Below are 23,885 nucleotides of genomic sequence, written 5' to 3'. Positions count from 1 at the left end.
GGTGTTTTTACCTGAAGGATGGTCTCAAAGTTGAAGGTTAGTCCGTTCCACAGAGTGAACTCTCCACTGGAGGCTCCGGTCACCAGCCGCCGGCCCTCTGGGGTCCACTGCAAGACAGGGGAACGGTCACAGACTGGGAGGGACTGGGAGGGACGACACAGGAAGCGATAGCACTCACCCTGATGACAAAAACGGGACACTTGACCTTATTGGTGGAGGTTCTGACGAACTTGGTGGTGACAGCATTCATGGGGTTGTTCAGCATCCCAACAGGAGGAACCAGCTGGGACAGAGATACTGGTTACGGTTTGTTTCAGAACCAGTCTGACCCAGGAACCAGCAGGTTCTGTTTACTTACGTCATTGTAACAGCCCGCGTCTGGCTGAATGGCTCTGAGGTCTCGATGGTCTCGCTGCCATAAACGGTTCTGCAGACAAAACAAACCGGGTCACGGTCTGGTACCTGATCCAGACTGGACTGGTCTAGCCCAGCTGGACTACGGTAGTCTACCTACTCTAGCTTTGAAGTCTGTGTGTGTGATCAGTGTGATCTACAGGTGAGCTGTGGAAAGGTGGTGGGGGCGGGGTCTCTGGGGGGTCCAGTCACCACATGAACATCGACTTGCTGAGCCCCCATTAGAGATTCGTCCAGGTTTTGCCTTCCAGATCAGCTGTTGATCAGCTGAGCTCACGCGTCCAATCAGCAGAGGTCACGCGTCCAATCAGCAGAGGTCACGCGTCCAATCAGCTGTGGTCACGCGTCCAATCAGCTGTGGTCACGCGTCCAATCAGCTGAGGTCACGCGTCCAATCAGCTGAGGTCACGCGTCCAATCAGCTGAGGTCACGCGTCCAATCAGCTGAGGTCACGCGTCCAATCAGCTGAGGTCACGCGTCCAATCAGCTGAGGTCTCGCGTCCAATCAGCAGAGGTCACGCGTCCAATCAGCTGTGGTCACGCGTCCAATCAGCTGAGGTCACGCGTCCAATCAGCTGAGGTCACGCGTCCAATCAGCTGAGGTCACGCGTCCAATCAGCAGAGGTCACGCGTCCAATCAGCAGAGGTCACGCGTCCAATCAGCAGAGGTCACGCGTCCAATCAGCAGAGGTCACGCGTCCAATCAGCTGAGGTCTCGCGTCCAATCAGCTGAGGTCTCGCGTCCAATCAGCTGAGGTCACGCGTCCAATCAGCTGAGGTCTCGCGTCCAATCAGCAGAGGTCTCGCGTCCAATCAGCTGAGGTCTCGCGTCCAATCAGCTGAGGTCACGCGTCCAATCAGCTGAGATCACGCGTCCAATCAGCAGAGGTCACGCGTCCAATCAGCAGAGGTCACGCGTCCAATCAGCAGAGGTCACGCGTCCAATCAGCAGAGGTCACGCGTCCAATCAGCAGAGGTCACGCGTCCAATCAGCAGAGGTCACAGGTCCAATCAGCTGTGGTCACAGGTCCAATCAGCTGAGGTCACATGTCCAATCAGCTGAGGTCACGCGTCCAATCAGCAGAGGTCACGCGTCCAATCAGCAGAGGTCACGCGTCCAATCAGCAGAGGTCACGCGTCCAATCAGCAGAGGTCACGCGTCCAATCAGCTGAGGTCACAGGTCCAATCAGCTGAGGTCACATGTCCAATCAGCTGAGGTCACGCGTCCAATCAGCAGAGGTCACGCGTCCAATCAGCTGAGGTCACGCGTCCAATCAGCTGAGGTCACAGGTCCAATCAGCTGAGGTCACAGGTCCAATCAGCTGTGGTCACATGTCCAATCAGCTGAGGTCACATGTCCAATCAGCTGTGGTCACATGTCCAATATGCTGAGAGGCAGCGGTGAAAGAAGCCGTCAGGAGGGTAAAAGCTTCGTTTAGATCCAAACCGGCTGATCGGGGAAAGTCTCGGCAGGCACGTGTCCAACGGACACATGCACATCAGAACCAAGAATATGAAAAATCTGAATCTGCGACATGAACGGAACATGAGCTCCAAACAAACATCCCTGTTTTCTTTGTGGGACGTCAGCGAACTCAGTTTGGGAGGAACGTTTTGGAGCTGCTTTTCAGCCACACCAGAGCGCCGACGCTTCTTTTGATGGAGACAAGCCAGGCGTCGCCGCCAAGAAAGAGTTGACAAGCAGGGCTTGTCATCAGGAGCTGCTTGGTTTCCCAACCAAGTCTGCTGTCCTCTTAAGCAGCACCATCCCAGCCTGACAAGCCTGGAAGCGTTGGAGACTCTGTCCCACACAGAGGAAAAGACCCTGGTCCTGCAGGACAGCGACTGTCCGGAATACTCATGGAGCCATTAATGTGGGCGGGATATTACATCACCGTCCCTGGAAACAGGCTGCGGCACCTCTGCCGGCACCACGACCCCCATATGACGGGGGTTAGCTGCTATAGGTTTAGACTGCTGAGGGACATTTCCTGATACACTGAGCTTCTTTCTCTTTATCTCTCTCTTTTATTCCCCCCCCCCCCCCCCATAACAGTGTTGCATCATTAACATGTATGTCTCCTGTCTCAGCAGGTCTCCCTGGCCGGGAGTAGCAGTTCCTGTTGTCTGTTGTCTTTCTGTCCTCTTCCCCCCACACAGCAGAGGCAGATGGCTGCCTGTCCTGAGCCGGGTTCTGCCGGAGGCTTCCTTCCTGTTAAAAGGGAGTTTTTTCCTTCCCACTGTTGCCAGTGTGCTTGCTCAGGATGGGAGATTGAAGCCTGTTCCATCCTCCACGAGAAGCAAGAACTCAGTTCTTGTTCTCGGGGCTCCGAGAAGAAAATGACGTCATTTTGTTCTCGCGGACGTGTTTGAGGACACTTCTTGACACACCGGGCGGGCAGAACTTTTTTTTTGCGGGGCTGCGAGAAGTGTCGTGTGATTGGTCGGACATGTGAGGTGGGCGTGGTTAACACGGAGAAAGCAGGAAGCGGAGTTGCTGCTTCCGTGTGTTTGCTGTTGCCGGCAAAACGGATTGTTTTGATAAAACTGCTGATCGAGGTGGTGAGAAAGTACGGACATTTTTACATGTGGCAATAAAACACTCATCCAGTTGCGTGCACGACCCGCCCTGCCGTGGACAAAGTTGCTCCTTAAATATGAAACTTGAAAAGCACGCAGAGGGCGGAAACCTCCGCCAAGCACAATGTTAAAGAATCCTTTTAAAACATTCCTGGATCCAAACGGTGATCCGGATTACCACCAGAATTGAATCAGTTCTTCATTTTTACATTTGCAACAACTCTTGAAATATTTATAAAATCCCTCCGTAACCTTTTAAGTTATTTTGAGCAAAAAGACGCCAGGGAAAACATTACCTCCTCGGTGGAGGTAACTACCGGGTTCATTGCACATGAAAGCAGACACCGCCCCCCTGCAGTGATCCCTCCCCGCTGCAGACCTGCTTCTCATGGAGTATGCATGGACATGCCTAACAAGACATTTTTTCTTGTTCTTGCAGCCTCGAGATTAAGAACTCAGTTCTTGCTTCTCATGGAGGATGCAACAAGATTGAGTTGGACTCAACTCAATCTGTTGGTTTCCTTATATAGGCTGTTATGAATTGGCTTTCATTATATTTTCCCCTCTGTCTGTAAAGCGTCTTGAGATGGCATTGCCGTGATTTGATGCTTTATAAATAAAGTTGCATTGAATTGAATTGAAGGGAGACCACAACATTCCCTCAGATAGAAGCAGTGTGTACGGCAGGACAGCGTGTTTTATCCGGTCTACAGGTGCGTTTATCCGGTCTACAGGTGCGTTTATCCGGTCTACAGGTGCGTTTATCCGGTCTACAGGTGCGTTTATCCGGTCTACAGGTGCGTTTATCCGGTCTACAGGTGTGTTACCTCCAGGTATCTGATGACAGAGGGGTTGTAGTCGATGGTCTTGCGGTTCACGGCCTTTCTCATGCGTTTTCCATCGAAGGTGAGCTGCTGCATGGCCTGCTGCTGGGCGAAGTCTGGCCTCTTGTAGAACACCTGCCGCGGTGCCTGGTGCTGGAAACGGGGCATGTGGAAGAACCGCTGGGGGGAGCCCACATCTGTCGCCATGGTGACTGACTAACCCTGCAGGGGGGTGGGGGTGAAAAGAATAGATTTAAACAGCAGAATGTCAATCGGTCAAGACAGTTTATGAGCTACAGCGGTATCACGCGAAAATAACCACGTTTACAGCAGCAATAAACATGTTTACAGCAGCAATAACCACGTTTACAGCAGCAATAACCACGTTTACAGCAGCAGTAACCACGTTTACAGCAGCAGTAACCACGTTTACAGCAACAGTAACCACGTTTACAGCAGCAGTAACCACGTTTACAGCAGCAGTAACCACGTTTACAGCAGGAATAACCACGTTTACAGCAGCAATAACCACGTTTACAGCAGCAATAACCACGTTTACAGCAGCAATAACCACGTTTACAGCAGCAGTAACCACGTTTACAGCAGCGGTAACCACGTTTACAGCAGCGGTAACCACGTTTACAGCAGCAGTAACCACGTTTACAGCAGCAGTAACCACGTTTACAGCAGCAGTAACCACGTTTACAGCAGGAATAACCACGTTTACAGCAGCAGTAACCACGTTTACAGCAGCAGTAACCACGTTTACAGCAGCAGTAACCACGTTTACAGCAGCAGTAACCACGTTTACAGCAGCAATAACCACGTTTACAGCAGCAATAACCACGTTTACAGCAACAGTAACCACGTTTACAGCAGCAGTAACCACGTTTACAGCAGCAATAACCACGTTTACAGCAGCCATAACCACGTTTACAGCAGCAATAACCACGTTTACAGCAGCAATAACCACGTTTACAGCAGCAGTAACCACGTTTACAGCAGCAATAACCACGTTTACAGCAGCAATAACCACGTTTACAGCAGCAATAAACACGTTTACAGCAGCAGTAACCACGTTTACAGCAGCAGTAACCACGTTTACAGCAGCAATAACCACGTTTACAGCAGCAGTAACCACGTTTACAGCAGCAGTAACCACGTTTACAGCAGCAATAACCACATTTACAGCAGCCATAACCACGTTTACAGCAGCCATAACCACGTTTACAGCAGCAATAAACATGTTTACAGCAGCAATAAACATGTTTACAGAAGCAATAAACATGTTTACAGCAGCAATAAACATATTTACAGCAGCAATAACCACGTTTACAGCAACAGTAACCACGTTTACAGCAGCAATAACCACGTTTACAGCAGCAATAACCACGTTTACAGCAGCAGTAACCACGTTTACAGCAGCAGTAACCACGTTTACAGCAGCAATAACCACGTTTACAGCAGCAATAACCACGTTTACAGCAGCAATAAACATGTTTACAGCAGCAATAACCACGTTTACAGCAGCAATAACCACGTTTACAGCAGCAGTAACCACGTTTACAGCAGCAGTAACCACGTTTACAGCAGCAAAAACCACGTTTACAGCAGCAATAACCACGTTTACAGCAGCAATAACCACGTTTACAGCAACAGTAACCACGTTTACAGCAGCAATAACCACGTTTACAGCAGCCATAACCACGTTTACAGCAGCCATAACCACGTTTACAGCAGCCATAAACACGTTTACAGCAGCAATAAACACGTTTACAGCAGCAATAAACACGTTTACAGCAGCAATAAACATATTTACAGCAGCAATAACCACGTTTACAGCAACAGTAACCACGTTTACAGCAACAGTAACCACGTTTACAGCAGCAATAACCACGTTTACAGCAGCAATAACCACGTTTACAGCAGCAATAACCACGTTTACAGCAGCAATAACCACGTTTACAGCAGCAATAAACACGTTTACAGCAGCAGTAACCACGTTTACAGCAGCAATAACCACGTTTACAGCAGCAATAACCACGTTTACAGCAGCAATAAACACGTTTACAGCAGCAATAACCACGTTTACAGCAGCAATAACCACGTTTACAGCAGCAATAACCACGTTTACAGCAGCAATAACCACGTTTACAGCAGCAATAACCACGTTTACAGCAGCAGTAACCACGTTTACAGCAGCAGTAACCACGTTTACAGCAGCAGTAACCACGTTTACAGCAGCAATAAACATGTTTACAGCAGCAATAACCACGTTTACAGCAACAGTAACCACGTTTACAGCAGCAATAACCACGTTTACAGCAGCAATAACCACGTTTACAGCAGCAATAACCACGTTTACAGCAGCAATAACCACGTTTACAGCAGCAATAAACACGTTTACAGCAGCAATAACCACGTTTACAGCAGCAATAACCACGTTTACAGCAGCAATAAACACGTTTACAGCAGCAGTAACCACGTTTACAGCAGCAGTAACCACGTTTACAGCAGCAATAAACACGTTTACAGCAGCAATAACCACGTTTACAGCAGCAATAAACACGTTTACAGCAGCAGTAACCACGTTTACAGCAGCAATAAACATGTTTACAGCAGCAATAAACATGTTTACAGCAGCAATAAACATGTTTACAGCAGCAATAACCACGTTTACAGCAGCAGTAACCACGTTTACAGCAGCAGTAACCACGTTTACAGCAGCAATAAACACGTTTACAGCAGCAATAACCACGTTTACAGCAGCAATAACCACGTTTACAGCAGCAGTAACCACGTTTACAGCAGCAGTAACCACGTTTACAGCAACAATAACCACGTTTACAGCAGCAGTAACCACGTTTACAGCAGCAATAACCACGTTTACAGCAGCAGTAACCACGTTTACAGCAACAATAACCACGTTTACAGCAGCAATAAACATGTTTACAGCAGCAATAAACATGTTTACAGCAGCAGTAACCACGTTTACAGCAGCAATAACCACGTTTACAGCAGCAATAACCACGTTTACAGCAACAGTAACCACGTTTACAGCAGCAATAACCACGTTTACAGCAGCCATAACCACGTTTACAGCAGCCATAACCACGTTTACAGCAGCCATAAACACGTTTACAGCAGCAATAAACACGTTTACAGTAGCAATAAACATGTTTACAGCAGCAATAAACATATTTACAGCAGCAATAACCACGTTTACAGCAACAGTAACCACGTTTACAGCAACAGTAACCACGTTTACAGCAGCAATAACCACGTTTACAGCAGCAATAACCACGTTTACAGCAGCAATAACCACGTTTACAGCAGCAATAAACACGTTTACAGCAGCAGTAACCACGTTTACAGCAGCAATAACCACGTTTACAGCAGCAATAAACACGTTTACAGCAGCAATAACCACGTTTACAGCAGCAATAACCACGTTTACAGCAGCAATAACCACGTTTACAGCAGCAATAACCACGTTTACAGCAGCAATAAACACGTTTACAGCAGCAATAACCACGTTTACAGCAGCAATAACCACGTTTACAGCAGCAGTAACCACGTTTACAGCAGCAGTAACCACGTTTACAGCAGCAATAAACATGTTTACAGCAGCAATAACCACGTTTACAGCAACAGTAACCACGTTTACAGCAGCAATAACCACGTTTACAGCAGCAATAACCACGTTTACAGCAGCAATAACCACGTTTACAGCAGCAATAAACACGTTTACAGCAGCAATAACCACGTTTACAGCAGCAATAAACACGTTTACAGCAGCAGTAACCACGTTTACAGCAGCAGTAACCACGTTTACAGCAGCAGTAACCACGTTTACAGCAGCAATAAACACGTTTACAGCAGCAATAACCACGTTTACAGCAGCAATAAACACGTTTACAGCAGCAGTAACCACGTTTACAGCAGCAATAAACATGTTTACAGCAGCAATAAACATGTTTACAGCAGCAATAAACACGTTTACAGCAGCAATAACCACGTTTACAGCAGCAGTAACCACGTTTACAGCAGCAGTAACCACGTTTACAGCAGCAATAAACACGTTTACAGCAGCAATAACCACGTTTACAGCAGCAATAACCACGTTTACAGCAGCAGTAACCACGTTTACAGCAGCAGTAACCACGTTTACAGCAACAATAACCACGTTTACAGCAGCAGTAACCACGTTTACAGCAGCAGTAACCACGTTTACAGCAACAATAACCACGTTTACAGCAGCAATAAACATGTTTACAGCAGCAATAAACATGTTTACAGCAGCAATAACCACGTTTACAGCAGCAATAACCACGTTTACAGCAGCAATAACCACGTTTACAGCAGCAATAAACACGTTTACAGCAGCAATAACCACGTTTACAGCAGCAATAACCACGTTTACAGCAGCAATAAACATGTTTACAGCAGCAATAAACATGTTTACAGCAGCAATAACCACGTTTACAGCAGCAGTAACCACGTTTACAGCAGCAATAACCACGTTTACGGCAGCAATAACCACGTTTACAGCAGCAGTAACCACGTTTACAGCAGCAATAACCACATTTACAGCAGCCATAACCACGTTTACAGCAGCAATAACCACGTTTCCAGCAGCAATAACCACGTTTCCAGCAACAGTAACCACGTTTACAGCAGCAATAACCACGTTTACAGCAGCAATAACCACGTTTACAGCAGCAATAACCACGTTTACAGCAGCAATAACCACGTTTACAGCAGCAATAACCACGTTTACAGCAGCAGTAACCACGTTTACAGCAGCAATAAACACGTTTACAGCAGCAATAACCACGTTTACAGCAGCAATAACCACGTTTACAGCAGCAATAACCACGTTTACAGCAGCAATAACCACGTTTACAGCAGCAATAACCACGTTTACAGCAGCAATAAACACGTTCACGGCCGCAATAACCACGTTCACGGCCGCAATAACCACGTTTATAGCAGCAGTAACCACGTTTACAGCAGCAATAACCACGTTTACAGCAGCAGTAACCACGTTTACAGCAGCAATAACCACGTTTACAGCAGCAATAACCACGTTTACAGCAGCAATAACCACGTTTACAGCAGCAATAAACACGTTTACAGCAGCAATAACCACGTTTACAGCAGCAATAACCACGTTTACAGCAGCAGTAACCACGTTTACAGCAGCAATAACCACATTTACAGCAGCCATAACCACGTTTACAGCAGCAATAACCACGTTTACAGCAGCAATAACCACGTTTACAGCAACAGTAACCACGTTTACAGCAGCAATAACCACGTTTACAGCAGCAATAACCACGTTTACAGCAGCAATAACCACGTTTACAGCAGCCATAACCACGTTTACAGCAGCCATAACCACGTTTACAGCAGCAATAAACATGTTTACAGCAGCAATAAACATGTTTACAGAAGCAATAAACATGTTTACAGAAGCAATAAACATATTTACAGCAGCAATAACCACGTTTACAGCAGCAGTAACCACGTTTACAGCAGCAGTAACCACGTTTACAGCAGCAGTAACCACGTTTACAGCAGCAGTAACCACGTTTACAGCAGCAATAACCACGTTTACAGCAACAGTAACCACGTTTACAGCAACAGTAACCACGTTTACAGCAGCAATAACCACGTTTACAGCAGCAGTAACCACGTTTACAGCAGCAATAACCACGTTTACAGCAGCCATAACCACGTTTACAGCAGCCATAACCACGTTTACAGCAGCCATAACCACGTTTACAGCAGCAATAAACATGTTTACAGAAGCAATAAACATGTTTACAGCAGCAATAAACATGTTTACAGCAGCAATAACCACGTTTACAGCAGCAATAACCACGTTTACAGCAGCAATAAACACGTTTACAGCAGCAATAACCACGTTTACAGCAGCAATAAACACGTTTACAGCAGCAGTAACCACGTTTACAGCAGCAGTAACCACGTTTACAGCAGCAATAAACACGTTTACAGCAGCAATAACCACGTTTACAGCAGCAATAAACACGTTTACAGCAGCAGTAACCACGTTTACAGCAGCAATAAACATGTTTACAGCAGCAATAAACATGTTTACAGCAGCAATAACCACGTTTACAGCAGCAATAACCACGTTTACAGCAGTAGTAACCACGTTTACAGCAGCAGTAACCACGTTTACAGCAGCAATAAACACGTTTACAGCAGCAGTAACCACGTTTACAGCAGCAATAAACATGTTTACAGCAGCAATAACCACGTTTACAGCAGCAATAACCACGTTTACAGCAGCAATAAACATGTTTACAGCAGCAATAACCACGGTTACAGCAGCAGTAACCACGTTTACAGCAGCAATAACCACGTTTACAGCAGCAATAAACACGTTTACAGCAGCAATAACCACGTTCACGGCCGCAATAACCACGTTTATAGCAGCAATAACCACGTTTACAGCAGCAATAACCACGGTTACAGCAGCAGTAACCACGTTTACAGCAGCAATAAACATGTTTACAGCAGCAATAACCACGTTCACAGCAGCAATAACCACGTTCACAGCAGCAATAAACACGTTTACAGCAGCAATAAACACGTTTACAGCAGCAATAAACACGTTTACAGCAGCAATAAACACGTTTACAGCAGCAATAACAACGTTTACGGCAGCAATAACCACGTTTACGGCAGCAATAACCACGTTTACGGCAGCAATAACCACGTTTACGGCAGCAATAACCACGTTTACGGCAGCAATAACCACGTTTACGGCAGCAATAACCACGTTTACGGCAGCAATAAACATGTTTACAGCAGCAATAACCACGTTTATAGCAGCAATAACCACGTTTATAGCAGCAATAACCACGTTTATAGCAGCAATAACCACGTTTACAGCAGCAATAAACATGTTTACAGCAGCAATAAACATGTTTACAGCAGCAATAACCACGGTTACGGCAGCAGTAACCACGTTTACGGCAGCAATAACCACGTTCACGGCAGCAATAACCACGTTTACGGCAGCAATAACCACGTTTACGGCAGCCATAACCACGTTTACAGCAGCAATAAACATGTTTACAGCAGCAATAAACATGTTTACAGAAGCAATAAACATGTTTACAGAAGCAATAAACATATTTACAGCAGCAATAACCACGTTTACAGCAGCAGTAACCACGTTTACAGCAGCAGTAACCACGTTTACAGCAGCAGTAACCACGTTTACAGCAGCAGTAACCACGTTTACAGCAGCAATAACCACGTTTACAGCAACAGTAACCACGTTTACAGCAACAGTAACCACGTTTACAGCAGCAATAACCACGTTTACAGCAGCAGTAACCACGTTTACAGCAGCAATAACCACGTTTACAGCAGCCATAACCACGTTTACAGCAGCCATAACCACGTTTACAGCAGCCATAACCACGTTTACAGCAGCAATAAACATGTTTACAGAAGCAATAAACATGTTTACAGCAGCAATAAACATGTTTACAGCAGCAATAACCACGTTTACAGCAGCAGTAACCACGTTTACAGCAGCAATAAACACGTTTACAGCAGCAATAACCACGTTTACAGCAGCAATAACCACGTTTACAGCAGCAATAAACACGTTTACAGCAGCAATAAACACGTTTACAGCAGCAGTAACCACGTTTACAGCAGCAATAACCACGTTTACAGCAGCAATAACCACGTTTACAGCAGCAATAAACACGTTTACAGCAGCAATAACCACGTTTACAGCAGCAATAACCACGTTTACAGCAGCAGTAACCACGTTTACAGCAGCAGTAACCACGTTTACAGCAGCAATAACCACGTTTACAGCAGCAATAACCACGTTTACAGCAGCAATAACCACGTTTACAGCAGCAATAACCACGTTTACAGCAGCAATAACCACGTTTACAGCAGCAATAACCACGTTTACAGCAGCCATAACCACGTTTACAGCAGCCATAACCACGTTTACAGCAGCAATAAACATGTTTACAGCAGCAATAAACATGTTTACAGCAGCAATAAACATGTTTACAGCAGCAATAACCACGTTTACAGCAGCAGTAACCACGTTTACAGCAGCAATAACCACGTTTACAGCGGCAGTAACCACGTTTACAGCAGCAATAACCACGTTTACAGCAGCAATAACCACGTTTACAGCAGCAATAACCATGTTTACAGCAGCAATAAACACGTTTACAGCAGCAATAAACACGTTTACAGCAGCAGTAACCACGTTTACAGCAGCAGTAACCACGTTTACAGCAGCAATAACCACGTTTACAGCAGCAATAACCACGTTTACAGCAGCAATAACCACGTTTACAGCAGCAATAACCATGTTTACAGCAGCAGTAACCACGTTTACAGCAGCAGTAACCACGTTTACAGCAGCAGTAACCACGTTTACAGCAGCAATAAACATGTTTACAGCAGCAATAAACATGTTTACAGCAGCAATAACCACGTTTACAGCAGCAATAACCACGTTTACAGCAGCAATAACCACGTTTACAGCAGCAGTAACCACGTTTACACAGCAATAACCACGTTTACAGCAGCAATAACCACGTTTACAGCAGCAATAAACACGTTTACAGCAGCAATAACCACGTTTACAGCAGCAATAACCACGTTTACAGCAGCAATAACCACGTTTACAGCAGCAGTAACCACGTTTACAGCAGCAATAACCACGTTTACAGCAGCAATAACCACGTTTACAGCAGCAATAACCACGTTTACAGCAGCAATAAACACGTTTACAGCAGCAGTAACCACGTTTACAGCAGCAATAACCACGTTTACAGCAGCAATAACCACGTTTACAGCAGCAATAAACACGTTTACAGCAGCAATAACCACGTTTACAGCAGCAATAACCACGTTTACAGCAGCAATAACCACGTTTACAGCAGAAGTAACCACGTTTACAGCAGCAATAAACATGTTTACAGCAGCAATAACCATATTTACAGCAGCAATAACCACGTTTACAGCAACAGTAACCACGTTTACAGCAGCAATAACCACGTTTACAGCAGCAATAACCACGTTTACAGCAGCAATAACCACGTTTACAGCAGCAATAACCACGTTTACAGCAGCAATAAACACGTTTACAGCAGCAGTAACCACGTTTACAGCAGCAGTAACCACGTTTACAGCAGCAATAAACACGTTTACAGCAGCAATAACCACGTTTACAGCAGCAATAAACACGTTTACAGCAGCAGTAACCACGTTTACAGCAGCAATAAACATGTTTACAGCAGCAATAAACATGTTTACAGCAGCAATAACCACGTTTACAGCAGCAATAACCACGTTTACAGCAGCAGTAACCACGTTTACAGCAGCAGTAACCACGTTTACAGCAGCAATAAACACGTTTACAGCAGCAGTAACCACGTTTACAGCAGCAATAAACATGTTTACAGCAGCAATAACCACGTTTACAGCAGCAATAACCACGTTTACAGCAGCAATAAACATGTTTACAGCAGCAATAACCACGGTTACAGCAGCAGTAACCACGTTTACAGCAGCAATAACCACGTTTACAGCAGCAATAAACACGTTTACAGCAGCAATAACCACGTTCACGGCCGCAATAACCACGTTTATAGCAGCAATAACCACGTTTACAGCAGCAATAACCACGGTTACAGCAGCAGTAACCACGTTTACAGCAGCAATAAACATGTTTACAGCAGCAATAACCACGTTCACAGCAGCAATAACCACGTTCACAGCAGCAATAAACACGTTTACAGCAGCAATAAACACGTTTACAGCAGCAATAAACACGTTTACAGCAGCAATAAACACGTTTACAGCAGCAATAAACACGTTTACAGCAGCAATAACAACGTTTACGGCAGCAATAACCACGTTTACGGCAGCAATAAACACGTTTACGGCAGCAATAAACACGTTTACGGCAGCAATAACAACGTTTACGGCAGCAATAACCACGTTTACGGCAGCAATAACCACGTTTACGGCAGCAATAACCACGTTTACGGCAGCAATAACCACGTTTACGGCAGCAATAACCACGTTTACGGCAGCAATAACCACGTTCACGGCCGCAATAACCACGTTTATAGCAGCAATAACCACGTTTACAGCAGCAATAAACATGTTTACAGCAGCAATAACCACGTTTACAGCAGCAGTAACCACGTTTACAGCAGCAGTAACCACGTTTACAGCAACAGTAACCACGTTTACAGCAGCAATAAACACGTTTACAGCAGCAATAACCACGTTTACAGCAGCAATAACCACGTTTACGGCAGCAATAACCACGTTCACGGCCGCAATAACCACGTTTACAGCAGCAGTAACCACGTTTACAGCAGCAATAACCACGTTTACAGCAGCAATAACCACGTTTACAGCAGCAATAAACACGTTTACAGCAGCAATAACCACGTTTACAGCAGCAATAAACACGTTTACAGCAGCAATAACCACGTTTACGGCAGCAATAACCACGTTTACGGCAGCAATAACCACGTTCACGGCCACAATAACCACGTTCACGGCCGCAATAACCACGTTTATAGCAGCAATAACCACGTTTACAGCAGCAATAACCACGGTTACAGCAGCAGTAACCACGTTTACAGCAGCAATAAACACGTTTACAGCAGCAATAACCACGTTCACAGCAGCAATAACCACGTTCACAGCAGCAATAAACACGTTTACAGCAGCAATAAACACGTTTACAGCAGCAATAAACACGTTTACAGCAGCAATAAACACGTTTACAGCAGCAATAAACACGTTTACAGCAGCAATAACCACGTTTACGGCAGCAATAACCACGTTTACGGCAGCAATAACCACGTTTACGGCAGCAATAACCACGTTTACGGCAGCAATAACCACGTTTACGGCAGCAATAACCACGTTTACGGCAGCAATAAACATGTTTACAGCAGCAATAACCACGTTTATAGCAGCAATAACCACGTTTATAGCAGCAATAACCACGTTTACAGCAGCAGTAACCACGTTTACAGCAGCAATAAACATGTTTACAGCAGCAATAAACATGTTTACAGCAGCAATAACCACGGTTACGGCAGCAGTAACCACGTTTACGGCAGCAGTAACCACGTTTACGGCAGCAATAACCACGTTCACGGCAGCAATAACCACGTTTACGGCAGCAATAACCACGTTTACGGCAGCAATAAACACGTTTACGGCAGCAATAAACACGTTTACGGCAGCAATAAACACGTTTACGGCAGCAATAAACACGTTTACGGCAGCAATAAACACGTTTACGGCAGCAATAACCACGTTTACGGCAGCAATAACCACGTTTACGGCAGCAATAAACACGTTTACGGCAGCAATAACCACGTTTACGGCAGCAATAACCACGTTTACGGCAGCAATAACCACGTTCACGGCCGCAATAACCACGTTTATAGCAGCAATAACCACGTTTACAGCAGCAATAAACATGTTTATAGCAGCAATAACCACGGTTACAGCAGCAGTAACCACGTTTACAGCAGCAATAACCACGGTTACAGCAGCAGTAACCACGTTTACAGCAGCAATAAACACGTTTACAGCAGCAGTAACCACGTTTACAGCAGCAATAAACATGTTTACAGCAGCAATAAACATGTTTACAGCAGCAATAAACATGTTTACAGCAGCAATAAACATGTTTACAGCAGCAATAAACATGTTTACAGCAGCAATAACCACGTTTACAGCAGCAGTAACCACGTTTACAGCAGCAATAAACATGTTTACAGCAGCAATAAACATGTTTACAGCAGCAATAAACATGTTTACAGCAGCAGTAACCACGTTTACAGCAGCAATAAACACGTTTACAGCAGCAATAACCACGTTTACAGCAGCAATAAACACGTTTACAGCAGCAATAAACACGTTTACAGCAGCAATAACCACGTTTACAGCAGCAATAACCACGTTTACGGCAGCAATATCCACGTTCACGGCAGCAATAACCACGTTTACAGCAGCAATAAACATGTTTACAGCAGCAATAAACATGTTTACAGCAGCAGTAACCACGTTTACAGCAGCAATAAACACGTTTACAGCAGCAATAACCACGGTTACAGCAGCAGTAACCACGTTTACAGCAGCAATAACCACGGTTACAGCAGCAGTAACCACGTTTACAGCAGCAGTAACCACGTTTACAGCAGCAATAAACATGTTTACAGCAGCAATAAACATGTTTACAGCAGCAATAAACATGTTTACAGCAGCAATAAACATGTTTACAGCAGCAATAAACATGTTTACAGCAGCAATAACCACGTTTACAGCAGCAGTAACCACGTTTACAGCAGCAATAAACATGTTTACAGCAGCAATAAACATGTTTACAGCAGCAATAAACATGTTTACAGCAGCAATAAACACGTTTACAGCAGCAATAACCACGTTTACAGCAGCAGTAACCACGTTTACAGCAGCAATAACCACGTTTACAGCAGCAGTAACCACGTTTACAGCAGCAATAAACACGTTTACAGCAGCAATAAACACGTTTACAGCAGCAATAACCACGTTTACAGCAGCAATAACCACGTTTACAGCAGCAATAACCACGTTTACAGCAGCAATAACCACGGTTACAGCAGCAGTAACCACGTTTACAGCAGCAATAAACACGTTTACAGCAGCAATAACCACGTTCACAGCAGCAATAACCACGTTCACAGCAGCAATAAACACGTTCACAGCAGCAATAAACACGTTTACAGCAGCAATAAACACGTTTACAGCAGCAATAAACACGTTTACAGCAGCAATAAACACGTTTACGGCAGCAATAACAACGTTTACGGCAGCAATAACCACGTTTACGGCAGCAATAACCACGTTTACGGCAGCAATAACCACGTTTACGGCAGCAATAACCACGTTTACGGCAGCAATAACCACGTTTACAGCAGCAATAAACATGTTTACAGCAGCAATAACCACGTTTATAGCAGCAATAACCACGTTTATAGCAGCAATAACCACGTTTACAGCAGCAGTAACCACGTTTACAGCAGCAATAAACATGTTTACAGCAGCAATAACCATGTTTACAGCAGCAATAACCACGGTTACGGCAGCAGTAACCACGTTTACGGCAGCAGTAACCACGTTTACGGCAGCAATAACCACGTTCACGGCAGCAATAACCACGTTTACGGCAGCAATAACCACGTTTACGGCAGCAATAAACACGTTTACAGCAGCAATAAACACGTTTACAGCAGCAATAAACACGTTTACGGCAGCAATAAACACGTTTACGGCAGCAATAAACACGTTTACGGCAGCAATAACAACGTTTACGGCAGCAATAACCACGTTTACAGCAGCAATAACCACGTTTACGGCAGCAATAACCACGTTTACGGCAGCAATAACCACGTTTACGGCAGCAATAACCACGTTTACGGCAGCAATAACCACGTTCACGGCCGCAATAACCACGTTTATAGCAGCAATAACCACGTTTACAGCAGCAATAAACATGTTTATAGCAGCAATAACCACGGTTACAGCAGCAGTAACCACGTTTACAGCAGCAGTAACCACGTTTACAGCAGCAATAAACACGTTTACAGCAGCAGTAACCACGTTTACAGCAGCAATAAACATGTTTACAGCAGCAATAAACATGTTTACAGCAGCAATAAACATGTTTACAGCAGCAATAAACATGTTTACAGCAGCAATAAACATGTTTACAGCAGCAATAACCACGTTTACAGCAGCAGTAACCACGTTTACAGCAGCAATAAACATGTTTACAGCAGCAATAAACATGTTTACAGCAGCAATAAACATGTTTACAGCAGCAATAAACACGTTTACAGCAGCAATAAACACGTTTACAGCAGCAATAACCACGTTTACAGCAACAGTAACCACGTTTACAGCAGCAATAAACATGTTTACAGCAGCAGTAACCACGTTTACAGCAGCAATAAACACGTTTACAGCAGCAATAACCACGTTTACAGCAGCAATAAACACGTTTACAGCAGCAATAACCACGTTTACAGCAGCAATAACCACGTTTACAGCAGCAATAACCACGTTTACGGCAGCAATATCCACGTTCACGGCAGCAATAACCACGTTTACAGCAGCAATAAACATGTTTACAGCAGCAATAAACATGTTTACAGCAGCAGTAACCACGTTTACAGCAGCAATAAACACGTTTACAGCAGCAATAACCACGGTTACAGCAGCAGTAACCACGTTTACAGCAGCAATAACCACGGTTACAGCAGCAGTAACCACGTTTACAGCAGCAGTAACCACGTTTACAGCAGCAATAACCACGTTTACAGCAGCAATAACCACGTTCACGGCCGCAATAACCACGTTTACAGCAGCAATAAACATGTTTACAGCAGCAATAAACACGTTTACGGCAGCAATAAACACGTTTACGGCAGCAATAAACACGTTTACGGCAGCAATAACCACGTTTACAGCAGCAATAAACACGTTTACAGCAGCAATAAACACGTTTACAGCAGCAATAAACATGTTTACAGCAGCAATAACCACGTTTATAGCAGCAATAACCACGTTTATAGCAGCAATAACCACGTTTACAGCAGCAGTAACCACGTTTACAGCAGCAATAAACATGTTTACGGCAGCAATAACCACGTTCACGGCAGCAATAACCACGTTTACGGCAGCAATAACCACGTTTACGGCAGCAATAACCACGTTCACGGCAGCAATAACCACGTTTACGGCAGCAATAACCACGTTTACGGCAGCAATAACCACGTTTACGGCAGCAATAACCACGTTTACAGCAGCAGTAACCACGTTTACAGCAGCAATAACCACGTTTACGGCAGCAATAAACACGTTTACAGCAGCAATAAACACGTTTACAGCAGCAATAAACACGTTTACAGCAGCAATAAACACGTTTACGGCAGCAATAAACACGTTTACGGCAGCAATAAACACGTTTACGGCAGCAATAACAACGTTTACGGCAGCAATAACCACGTTTACGGCAGCAATAACCACGTTTACGGCAGCAATAACCACGTTTACGGCAGCAATAACCACGTTTACGGCAGCAATAACCACGTTCACGGCCGCAATAACCACGTTTATAGCAGCAATAACCACGTTTACAGCAGCAATAAACACGTTTACAGCAGCAATAACCACGTTTACAGCAGCAGTAACCACGTTTACAGCAGCAGTAACCACGTTTACAGCAGCAGTAACCACGTTTACAGCAGCAATAAACACGTTTACAGCAGCAATAACCACGTTTACAGCAGCAATAACCACGTTTACAGCAGCAATAACCACGTTTACAGCAGCAATAACCACGTTCACGGCCGCAATAACCACGTTTATAGCAGCAATAACCACGTTTACAGCAGCAATAACCACGTTTACAGCAGCAATAACCACGGTTACAGCAGCAATAAACATGTTTACAGCAGCAATAACCACGTTCACAGCAGCAATAACCACGTTCACAGCAGCAATAAACACGTTTACAGCAGCAATAACCACGTTTACAGCAGCAGTAACCACGTTTACAGCAGCAATAAACACGTTTACAGCAGCAATAAACATGTTTACAGCAGCAATAACCACGGTTACGGCAGCAGTAACCACGTTCACGGCAGCAATAACCACGTTCACGGCAGCAATAACCACGTTTACGGCAGCAATAACCACGTTTACGGCAGCAATAAACACGTTTACGGCAGCAATAAACACGTTTACGGCAGCAATAACCACGTTTACGGCAGCAATAACCACGTTTACGGCAGCAATAACCACGTTTACGGCAGCAATATCCACGTTCACGGCAGCAATATCCACGTTCACGGCAGCAATAACCACGTTTACGGCAGCAATAAACATGTTTACAGCAGCAATAAACATGTTTACAGCAGCAGTAACCACGTTTACAGCAGCAATAAACACGTTTACAGCAGCAATAACCACGGTTACAGCAGCAGTAACCACGTTTACAGCAGCAATAACCACGGTTACAGCAGCAGTAACCACGTTTACAGCAGCAATAAACACGTTTACAGCAGCAATAAACACGTTTACAGCAGCAATAAACACGTTTACAGCAGCAGTAACCACGTTTACAGCAGCAATAAACATGTTTACAGCAGCAATAAACATGTTTACAGCAGCAATAAACATGTTTACAGCAGCAATAACCACGTTTACAGCAGCAGTAACCATGTTTACAGCAGCAATAAACATGTTTACAGCAGCAATAAACATGTTTACAGCAGCAATAAACATGTTTACAGCAGCAATAAACACGTTTACAGCAGCAATAAACACGTTTACAGCAGCAATAACCACGTTTACAGCAGCAGTAACCACGTTTACAGCAGCAATAACCACGTTTACAGCAGCAATAACCACGTTTACAGCAGCAATAACCACGTTCACGGCCGCAATAACCACGTTTACAGCAGCAATAAACATGTTTACAGCAGCAATAAACACGTTTACGGCAGCAATAAACACGTTTACGGCAGCAATAAACACGTTTACGGCAGCAATAACCACGTTTACGGCAGCAATAAACACGTTTACAGCAGCAATAAACACGTTTACAGCAGCAATAAACATGTTTACAGCAGCAATAACCACGTTTATAGCAGCAATAACCACGTTTATAGCAGCAATAACCACGTTTACAGCAGCAGTAACCACGTTTACAGCAGCAATAAACACGTTTACAGCAGCAATAAACACGTTTACAGCAGCAATAAACATGTTTACAGCAGCAATAACCACGTTTACAGCAGCAATAACCACGTTTACAGCAGCAGTAACCACGTTTACAGCAGCAATAAACACGTTTACGGCAGCAATAAACACGTTTACGGCAGCAATAACAACGTTTACGGCAGCAATAACCACGTTTACGGCAGCAATAACCACGTTTACGGCAGCAATAACCACGTTTACGGCAGCAATAACCACGTTTACGGCAGCAATAACCACGTTTACGGCAGCAATAACCACGTTCACGGCCGCAATAACCACGTTTATAGCAGCAATAACCACGTTTACAGCAGCAATAAACACGTTTACAGCAGCAATAACCACGTTTACAGCAGCAGTAACCACGTTTACAGCAGCAGTAACCACGTTTACAGCAGCAGTAACCACGTTTACAGCAGCAATAAACACGTTTACAGCAGCAATAACCACGTTTACAGCAGCAATAACCACGTTTACAGCAGCAATAACCACGTTTACAGCAGCAATAACCACGTTCACGGCCGCAATAACCACGTTTACAGCAGCAATAACCACGTTTACAGCAGCAATAACCACGTTTACAGCAGCAATAACCACGGTTACAGCAGCAATAAACATGTTTACAGCAGCAATAACCACGTTCACAGCAGCAATAACCACGTTCACAGCAGCAATAAACACGTTTACAGCAGCAATAACCACGTTTACAGCAGCAGTAACCACGTTTACAGCAGCAATAAACACGTTTACAGCAGCAATAAACATGTTTACAGCAGCAATAACCACGGTTACGGCAGCAGTAACCACGTTTACGGCAGCAATAACCACGTTCACGGCAGCAATAACCACGTTTACGGCAGCAATAACCACGTTTACGGCAGCAATAACCACGTTTACGGCAGCAATAAACACGTTTACGGCAGCAATAAACACGTTTACAGCAGCAATAAACACGTTTACGGCAGCAATAACCACGTTTACGGCAGCAATAACCACGTTTACGGCAGCAATATCCACGTTCACGGCAGCAATATCCACGTTCACGGCAGCAATAACCACGTTTACAGCAGCAATAAACATGTTTACAGCAGCAATAAACATGTTTACAGCAGCAGTAACCACGTTTACAGCAGCAATAAACACGTTTACAGCAGCAATAACCACGGTTACAGCAGCAGTAACCACGTTTACAGCAGCAATAACCACGGTTACAGCAGCAGTAACCACGTTTACAGCAGCAATAAACACGTTTACAGCAGCAATAAACACGTTTACAGCAGCAGTAACCACGTTTACAGCAGCAATAAACATGTTTACAGCAGCAATAAACATGTTTACAGCAGCAATAAACATGTTTACAGCAGCAATAACCACGTTTACAGCAGCAGTAACCATGTTTACAGCAGCAATAAACATGTTTACAGCAGCAATAAACATGTTTACAGCAGCAATAAACATGTTTACAGCAGCAATAAACACGTTTACAGCAGCAATAAACACGTTTACAGCAGCAATAACCACGTTTACAGCAGCAGTAACCACGTTTACAGCAGCAATAACCACGTTTACAGCAGCAATAACCACGTTTACAGCAGCAATAACCACGTTCACGGCCGCAATAACCACGTTTACAGCAGCAATAAACATGTTTACAGCAGCAATAAACACGTTTACGGCAGCAATAAACACGTTTACGGCAGCAATAAACACGTTTACGGCAGCAATAACCACGTTTACGGCAGCAATAAACACGTTTACGGCAGCAATAAACACGTTTACAGCAGCAATAAACATGTTTACAGCAGCAATAAACATGTTTACAGCAGCAATAACCACGTTTATAGCAGCAATAACCACGTTTATAGCAGCAATAACCACGTTTACAGCAGCAGTAACCACGTTTACAGCAGCAATAAACACGTTTACAGCAGCAATAAACACGTTTACAGCAGCAATAAACATGTTTACAGCAGCAATAACCACGTTTACAGCAGCAATAACCACGTTTACAGCAGCAGTAACCACGTTTACAGCAGCAATAAACACGTTTACAGCAGCAATAAACATGTTTACAGCAGCAATAAACATGTTTACAGCAGCAATAACCACGGTTACGGCAGCAGTAACCACGTTTACGGCAGCAGTAACCACGTTTACGGCAGCAATAACCACGTTTACGGCAGCAATAACCACGTTTACGGCAGCAATAACCACGTTTACGGCAGCAATAACCACGTTTACAGCAGCAGTAACCACGTTTACAGCAGCAATAACCACGTTTACGGCAGCAATAAACACGTTTACAGCAGCAATAAACACGTTTACAGCAGCAATAAACACGTTTACGGCAGCAATAAACACGTTTACGGCAGCAATAAACACGTTTACGGCAGCAATAAACACGTTTACGGCAGCAATAACAACGTTTACGGCAGCAATAACCACGTTCACGGCAGCAATAACCACGTTTACGGCAGCAATAACCACGTTTACGGCAGCAATAACCACGTTTACGGCAGCAATAACCACGTTCACGGCCGCAATAACCACGTTTATAGCAGCAATAACCACGTTTACAGCAGCAATAACCACGTTTACAGCAGCAATAACCACGTTTACAGCAGCAGTAACCACGTTTACAGCAGCAGTAACCACGTTTACAGCAGCAGTAACCACGTTTACAGCAGCAGTAACCACGTTTACAGCAGCAATAAACACGTTTACAGCAGCAATAACCACGTTTACAGCAGCAATAACCACGTTTACAGCAGCAATAACCACGTTTACAGCAGCAATAACCACGTTTACAGCAGCAATAACCACGTTCACGGCCGCAATAACCACGTTCACGGCCGCAATAACCACGTTTACAGCAGCAATAACCACGTTTACAGCAGCAATAACCACGTTTACAGCAGCAATAACCACGGTTACAGCAGCAATAAACATGTTTACAGCAGCAATAACCACGTTCACAGCAGCAATAACCACGTTCACAGCAGCAATAACCACGTTCACAGCAGCAATAAACACGTTTACAGCAGCAATAACCACGTTTACAGCAGCAGTAACCACGTTTACAGCAGCAATAAACACGTTTACAGCAGCAATAAACATGTTTACAGCAGCAATAACCACGGTTACGGCAGCAGTAACCACGTTTACGGCAGCAATAACCACGTTCACGGCAGCAATAACCACGTTTA

At 44.5% G+C, this 23,885-nt stretch overlaps 1 protein-coding gene across 1 annotated transcript in view; it reads right to left on the bottom strand.

The window, feature by feature from the left end:
• The window catches only part of wdr33 (WD repeat domain 33), a 136,050-nt gene that overhangs the window by 96,837 nt on the left and 15,328 nt on the right, over positions 1 to 23,885 (bottom strand). Inside the window, 4 exon segments of the mRNA XM_079243357.1 lie at positions 12 to 107; positions 179 to 283; positions 359 to 427; positions 3,823 to 4,041. Coding sequence (XP_079099483.1) covers positions 12 to 107; positions 179 to 283; positions 359 to 427; positions 3,823 to 4,026 — 474 coding nt within the window. The 5' untranslated portion in view covers positions 4,027 to 4,041.

The sequence above is a fragment of the Telmatherina bonti genome, assembly GCF_933228915.1.
Source record: "Telmatherina bonti genome assembly, chromosome: 7".
NCBI classification, from domain to species: Eukaryota; Metazoa; Chordata; class Actinopteri; order Atheriniformes; family Telmatherinidae; genus Telmatherina; species Telmatherina bonti.
Note: the sequence above shows the minus strand (reverse complement) of the source record. Positions and strands in the feature narration are given on the sequence as shown.